Here is an 8,100-nt window from a genome sequence, read left to right as displayed (position 1 = left end):
CGGCTGATTAATCATCAACAATCAAATCAATAATCAGTTTATCTCTCGTTTTTACCTTAGGCATTAGGAGTAGTTCTAGTTTAGTTCTAGTTTAGCCTCTCAATCCCCAAATTCTTCGCTTCTCTTCGGCTCTACGTCGATTAGAGGTGTCTAGGTCAGCCTGCTGACCCTAGATAACACATAGAATCTCTCCTCCCCGACGGGGTCCCTCCCGGGAGCGAGATTCAGGCGCCGTCGACGAACTCGGCCGCACCTGCGCACGCGCGGATCGTCCGGCCTATAGGCTCGGACCGTCCGGCCCGTCAGGCAGGGAACCCTAGCCCTGCTCCAGTTCGCGGACCGTCCGGTCCCTAGCCACGGACCGTCCACGCCTGTGCAGAGCACCGCCGCCGGTTCTCAATGCAGTGATTAGCGCCCGGATCGGCGCCAACACATTCGATCCTTGAAGTCCTCTACACGTCTTGCCATGAAGTATAGAGCTTGTATGGATGAATCCGAATGATACTTGTTGGGATATTAAGTTTTTGGTCTTTTTTATTATGAATAATTAGGATATAAAATATGTCATGCAAACCTATGTTTTTGTTTTTAGCATTAAGGTTGTTGTTTTTGTTTTTAGCATTAAGCTTGTTAAAATTCATAACAGGTGAACCTTAAATTTGTTCTATAATTTGTCAAATGAAAAATACAAAATTCGGATACGGATACAGATTTGAATTCGGATGATTTTTTACTTTTTATACAGGGAGCAAATAATGCACAAAAGCTTTATTTTTATTTTTTATAATGTGCTTAACAACATAACTAAAAATTATAATAAATTCTTTATAATATATATTTAAAATAATAAATTTGTCCCACATTTTCGATGTTTAGGATAAATACCCGCCCACAAAGGAACGGAGTGGGAGTAAAACTTCGTTCGAGAAAAAGACGGAACGGAACAGGATTTATCGCCGCGTACTCCGACGTCCCAATCTATGGCAGGCCACCTGTGAACCGACCCACGCGCAGGCATAGCAGCAGGAAAAGGAGGCACGCAGACGCGGAGAGAGAGAGAGAGACGCCCGCGCTGCTGCCGCCGTCTCAATCTCAACGTCCCACGGCCAGTAGTGAGGAGCAGATCCTAAATCACCATCCATCGCTGAACCGAAAGCAAACCCCACCACAACAACACCACCGCTCGCCTGCTCTCACCGACCAGCGCCGCGCCACTCCTCCGCCGGATCTCCAGCATGCAGCCCTCCTCCTCGTCCTCCTCCGCTCACCCGCCCGACCATCCCAACTCCAAGCCCCCGGCCCCGCCGGCCCCCGCCATGGGCTACCCCGCCCCCAACGGGAACCCCAGCGCCTACTTCGCCGCCGCGCCGCCCGCCGCCGCCGCCGCCAACGGCTCCGCTCCGGCGACCTTCGGCGTCGCGTACCCCTACCCCGCCCCTCCTCACCACCATCACCCGCCGCCGCACCACCACTACCCGTATCCCCCGCCCCCGCCGACGCACCACCACTACGCGGCCCACCCGCCGCCGCCGCCCACCTGCCTGCGCCGCCTCCTCGCCGCCGTCGTTGGCGCCTTCCTTCTCCTCGGCGCCGCCACCTTCATAGTCTGGCTCCTCCTCCGCCCGCGCGCCCCGGCCTTCTCCCTCACCTCCCTGGCCCTCTCCCGCGTCGCTTACTCCCCCGCCAACTCCTCACTCTCCGCCTCCTTCGACGCTGCCCTCCTCGCCGCCAACCCCAACGCCAAGCTCTCCGTCGCCTACTTCTCACCCCTCGCATCCGTCTCCTTCGCGCCCTCCTCCCCGCTCGCCGTCGCCTCGCTCGCGCCCTTCGGCCAGGGCCCCGGCAACACCACCACGATCGCCTTCCGCCTCGTCGTAGAGGATGCCTACGTCGGGCCCGACGACGCCGCAGCGCTCAAGACCGGCGCCGGGGGCGCTGTCGACGTCGAGGTCAGGCTCATGGCCGTCGCCGTCTTCGACAGAGGTGGCTGGCGCACGCGCCGGAGGGTCATGAGGGTTATGTGCGATGGCGTCAAGGTGGTTTTCCGCGGGAAGAATTCCACTGAGGCGGCCTTCGATGGGCCGCCAAGAAGGTGCGATGTCGTGTTGTGAAGGTTAGTAGTCATGGTGATTTTACACTCCGATCATGCATTTCTATTTTTCTATCGATGCCTTAATCTTACTTCGCATTCCAGGACAGTGTAGTTTTTGTGTGGACCCTGTGTGTTATGTCTGATCCTAATGAGGCGTGCAAAATACATAGCCTTCGATTGTATTATATTTAGATGTCCTTGTTCTTGTGCACAACCTCTTCGTTTTCCTGAAACCAGATAGGAAACGATAATGTGGGATTGTCAATGGCGGTGCCATGTTGCAGTCAAATGACAAAGGCAGTGTCATTGGTGCTATAAACAAAAAAAGTAGTATAAAAGCCAAATATGTTTGACTAACCCTGTGGGTTCACTAGTTTTGTATGCTAAGCAACAGAAAGTGTGGTAAACCTAGTTTTATTAAATGTGAATGTTTTTTTTTTAATTTTGTGGAATCGTTTCATGCCATGCAGTCAAATAAAAGCAAAAGACCACACAACGCCAGGTCAGCAACAGGCTCATACCAATACGCCAAGTCGCCAAGTGCCTAGTTGTGAGTAGGCATTTGGCAGTTTGGCTCGTAGCACCTAGGTAGAGTGAATCTTGAAGTGGTGCCTGATTCACTTATGTACCAACTTTGTTTGCCAACTCATTATTATCTTTCTTTTTCTTATTTGCAAAGCATGCAGTGAACCATCAAAACTGTATTGGATATTGGCTGATGGAAGTTTTCTGTTACATAAAAAGTGTTGCCTCCGTTTTGGTTTCAAGTCGCTAGCATTTGTCTTCCATTCATGACCTTGTTTGTTCAATTGGATTTGAGCAAAGTGGAAATGTTTTCTTTTGTGAATCAATGTTGGTGATGTGTTGGTTTCAAGTGTCAACAGAAGTATGAGACTATGAGTACAATACTGTGAATAGAGAAAAATATATCAAATGACCCAGCAGATGCTTCACTGACCTGGGTTCACTATTCCATAAGCTACAGAGAACCCAACAAATCTATAACTATTCCAATCTATTATTACCTGAATACCTGGCGAACCTTTGAATTGAAAGATTTAAGGTTGTTTTAAATTCAAACTATTAATTTATTTTTTATAGAATCTGTTAGGTGTTCATTCATGCATGGTGAACTGAGCACAAAAGATCATTGCAGCCAGAGGTTAGGAATTAGGATTTTCTGTTTTCTTCCATGTATGGTTGGCCCTACCAGATTTTTTGTATATGACATGCAATGGTTAAAAAAGCATCAAACGCTACGTTGGTGACAGAGTTGATCAGGTGGGATGATGACTCCTATCGCGCACACGGGCAATTTTTGTAGCAATTCATATGAACTGGCAATAGTTCTGGCTGTATCACTTAGGCATCAGTTGTGTTTGCTAAGAAAATTTAAATCCCCTTCTTCGTACCTTTAGAAAATGCTTATTGAGAAATTTCAGCCAGATGAATATAAGGCATACTCCCTCAGTTCCAAACTTAGTTCAACTTGCGGATTCCAGGCAATGTAGTTTTTTGTGTGGACCATAGGACTAGCATATATGTGGTGATAGTAAGTGTGATTCTGATGTGGCGTGCAAAATACGTAGCCTTTGCTTGTTTTCTATTTGTCTTTGTTCATGTGCACCACTTCATTTGAAAGTAGATAGGAAATACTAACATGGTATTTTCATTGGCGGTGGCATGTTGGAGTCAAATGTCAATGAGGCAGTGTCAATGTGTCATTATGGTGCTAGAAACAGAGAAAATGTATTAAAGAGGCCAACAGATGTTTGACTAAGCCTGGGTTCACTAGTTTCCTATGTTAAGCAATAGAAAACCTGGCAAACTTGCAAGTAGTTCTATTAAACAGTTCTTTTAGAGTTTGGTTTCATAAATCCATTTCCCATGGAATGCAGAGTCAAATTAAAGCAAAATAATGCACAATGCCATGTTAACGACATGTTGATGTCAGGTGCCTAGCCGTGATTAGGCATTTGGCAGCTTGGTCCTTAGCGCCTAGGAAAGATATTTTAACGACACAGTTAATTTGAACTAATATAGGTGGTGCTTGATTCACTTTTGTACCAACTTTGTTTGCCACTCCATAGTATGTCTTTTTCTTATTTATAAAGTGTGCCACTACCCATCAAAATTGTGTTTGTTGGCTAATGGAGGTTTTGGTTACATCACCTCAGTTTGGGTTTCAAGGAGCTAGCGGTTGGCTTCCATTTCATGTCCTTGTTTGTTCAAGCTATTTGTTCAATTGGTTATGAGGGCAGATCTAGTGCTAGAGGCTCCCACATGAAGACCCGTAACCTAGTGATTCATTGAGACAGCTCTCACCACTGCACCGGGCCTGCCCTTCATGAAATGTTTTCTTTTGTGAATCAATGTTGGTGTCAAGTGTCTTATGCGTATAATACTGTGAATAGAGAAAAATATAGTAACGAACCCAACAGATGCTTGACTGACCTGGCTTCACTATTCCCTTATATTAGGCGTTCTAACTTCCAACCTATTAATACCTGGCAAACCTTTGAATTGGAAAGTGTTTTAGATTGTATTATTTTTCTTTTTTCACCTTTTAGAATATGGCATGTATGGTGAGCACAAAAGATCATTGCAGCACCAAGGATGGGATTGGGTCATGGTTCTGTATTCTTTCATGTTGTGGTTGGCCTTATCACTTATCAGATTTGTTTATATGGCATGGAATGATCTAAAAAGCATCAAGTGCTACTTTGGTGACAGAGTTGATCAGCTAGGATGATGGCTCCTATTGCCAACACAGGCAATTTTTGTAGTAATTCATGTGAAATGGTAATATACTGGCTGAATCACTTAGCCATTAGTTTTGTTTGCCTACACTTTATTAGAATCCACTTCGTGTCTAAAAAGTTCCTAGTGAGAAATTTAGGCCAGATGAATATATGGTATAGTTGGTAAGGAGAGACTTAAGTTATTGTCTATATCTATAGTTTGGGTTTCAGATCCTTGCTCCATTACAATGGATGTGTACTTTGATTTGGTGTTTCCCATTTAGAATTAACTGTACCTGTAAACCTTGATGAGAAGTGTGATTTGTTGACAAATTATTTTTCGATGGATTGTAGGATGTAGGGATGATGATTTTTTATAAGAAAATTGTTTCATGTTGAAAATCCATCACTTAGTGTTATTCTTCACCAACTTATGCTTAGAATGCCTCATTAGTTACAAACTATTTTTAAATGCATCAAATGAGTCTTAAGGGATGTGGCCTCAGTTCAAGCACTGTTTATAGACACCTCCTTGATCATTGGCCGGAAAACAGGAGGGAACCAGTTCTTTGAATCAGTTGAACAACACAATTAGGGCATGGTTTTGTATGCTACTGCTTACAGATGAATGCATTAAGTGCCTGCGTAAATTCTGAAATGCAACCTTGTGTTATGTTGATGCTAGAATTTGGGAAGAAAAACATCATAGTTGACTGAATTTGTACATCTGACATAATATAGTGGTATAAAGAGGCAATGAACAGTTTTTTTTTTCTCTCTCGAACACACAGTAGAAATGTGCATTATTATATTAAGAAGAAAAAATAGTACATGGTCCAAAATAGACCAAATTACATCAGGCACCACCTTGTGGTGGCCAAAAATGAAAATACAAGAAGGAATCCATCAAGACATAGAAACCTACATGCCCATGGTTAATCCCACTGGCCAAATATCCTTAAGCCCAGCAGCCCCTGCCAAGCACCAGATTCTGGCCTCCTTGATGCCCTGAATGACTTTAGATACACTTGGGGGGCGCCCCATCAAAGACACAGGCATTTCGATGTTTCCTTTTTTTCTCGGAGAACTGTGCATCATAAGAAAGTGCCACCAGCGAGTTAAAGCCTTTTTTCTTTTCCTTACAAACTCTGGCTTTTGCTGTTCCACCAATCTTGGAATACTTCATCATCAATCCTCGGAGTGAGATGTTGGAGGTCAACCAGCCTAAGGATGGAAAACCACACTTGTCAGGCAACAACACAAGCCACCAGGAAATGCTGACCATGAATCGGAACTTTGATAGTTCATTTCTTCATTCTTCACAAATAAAGTGGAGACATTGTTATTTCTGCTCGCTAAATATTCAATCCAATAATTCTAAAGCTCACATGTAAATGTTCCGGGGGAAGCGTTTTCCTGCACACAATGATGGCCTCTAAGAGGCCATGTTGGGTTGTTGGGTGGTGCATCACTGCATATGGACAATATTTCATGTTTGATTTTTAGCTGTTAGTTTTGTGGAGTCTTTGCATATATCTGCATAATCAGTGCACATGTTTGTATTTATGCATCTCATTGGAAACAGATGGAAGTACTTGATCCCATGGCTGAACTTACTTTCTTTGTTACATGTGTTTATTGCCTTGGGGAATGCCTTGAATAATTCCTTAGGTGCTATAAAGGAACCATATATATACATTTCTTCTGTTCCCATTTTCTAGCCTTTTCTGTTTGATCTTGCTACTCTGTTTTTTTTTCTTTCCTGTTGTGGTAGTTATGGACTTGAGGCATGGATACACATGTCTGGTTACTAGATGGGTTAAAAATTAGCTATGTTTGGCTAACAACTACCAGAAGACTTTTCTAAAACAGTTAGTCCACCTATTAGTTCTCATATTTAGATGCCCTAGAGCTAATTTGGGCTAATTTTTAGCTAGCTAGTAATTAGCCCCTGTATCCAAACGGCACTTACACTAGGTGCCTGTACTTTCTTTGTTGTGCATAGGCTAGTACTAAATCACGTTTCACCAATGTTGCATACATGGTTGTAGTTTATGTCAGCTGAATTACTATTGTAGCTAGTCTTCACAATATAGTCTATGCTGGCACAACAGGTCCGAATTTTAGTTGACATTTTTTATTTTGAGGACACGGTCACACGGATACCCTAGGTTACACAAGATAGATTCTTGGACCTTGTTTTTCTGAGGATACCTGAACCTAGCTAATCGTTTGTTTGTATCAGGAGTTAAGGATCATCATAACAGGTTTGCTGACTACTCTGGATGCTGATCGGGGGGTACAAGAAGCTAACTGGCACAATGGGGGTGCGTTTATCTGCATTTGATTTGATGAGCAATACTCAAGCTGGGTAACCATGCTTTTATCTGGCTGTAATAGGAGTAGCGAGTGAGAGAAGTCTGGAATGATCCATATGCTTGGTGGGTAATGAGTGGTCTGTGTAGCTTCAACAGAAATGTTTGTGAAAGTTACGGTAAGAATTACTGTGCACGCGTGGTGGTTAACTGGTTTATGTGGGCGTGTGCTATGGAGCCTCTCATGAGTCATGAAACGAATCGGTGTACATTGAACTAGCGCTTGGAATGAAGCCCTGCCATTCTTGGAGATGGATGGCTGGATCCTGTAACCGTCCTGTCCACTTAGGGCTTGTACTGTTGCACATGGATCGAAGGGTACTGAGGGGGATTAAAACTCGTTTTAGCCTACTGGATGTATGTGTGCATAGCACATATATCAACTAAAAAAAACTCCTCTATGTGGTGGGGAGAGAGAGAGAGTATGATTATGTCTAATAAAAAAGATCAAAATAATTTGGTCACTTCATAGATTGTATCGTGGGCTGTGGCAGGAAATCCGGTTGATGTATGGGTTGGGTTGATGGAAGCACGAAGAAGCACCGGTGGGTGTAGTTTCACTTTTTTCACTTATTTATTGTTGGCTGTGTCCTATATACAGTATCTCGTAGGTGGGTGCGTTTGGTTGCCTGCATATGGTTTGGCCAGGCTCATGAGATGTAGCTTTCTTCTGTTTGGTTGTCTGATCAGTCTCTTCAGCCTGGGGTTGTCTGATCAGTCTCTTCAGCCTGGCTCGTGGGATGCGAAGATTCCTCTTGAGCCTAGCTCTTGAGATACGTAGGAATTGGCTGTTTCTCCAGAGCCAGGCTCTGCCGGTGTAACCATTAGTCTTTCCTAATGATAGATTAACGTATAATTAGTGTCTATTAAATAAATTTAATTTATTTAAAAG

General features: G+C 44.0%; 1 protein-coding gene across 1 annotated transcript; it reads left to right on the top strand.

Annotated features, from left to right (window-relative positions):
- Positions 1-1,168: 1,168 nt before the first annotated feature.
- On the top strand, positions 1,169-7,478 carry LOC100274830 (uncharacterized). Its single transcript, NM_001149098.2, has 2 exons — positions 1,169-2,113; positions 7,079-7,478. The coding sequence occupies exon 1, from the start codon at positions 1,236-1,238 to the stop codon at positions 2,109-2,111; it is 876 nt and encodes a 291-aa protein (NP_001142570.2). The 5' UTR covers positions 1,169-1,235; the 3' UTR covers positions 2,112-2,113; positions 7,079-7,478.
- The last annotated feature ends 622 nt before the right edge of the window (positions 7,479-8,100 follow it).

This window comes from Zea mays, chromosome 4 (assembly GCF_902167145.1).
Source record: "Zea mays cultivar B73 chromosome 4, Zm-B73-REFERENCE-NAM-5.0, whole genome shotgun sequence".
Lineage (NCBI taxonomy): Eukaryota > Viridiplantae > Streptophyta > Magnoliopsida > Poales > Poaceae > Zea > Zea mays.
The sequence above is the reverse complement of the archived record's forward strand: the minus strand, read 5'-3'. Positions and strand labels throughout refer to the sequence as shown.

Bases quoted from the DNA above. Each gene is read 5' to 3' on its own strand.
- LOC100274830 (NM_001149098.2), top strand. From the start codon at position 1,236: ATGCAGCCCTCCTCCTCGTCCTCCTCCGCTCACCCGCCCGACCATCCC.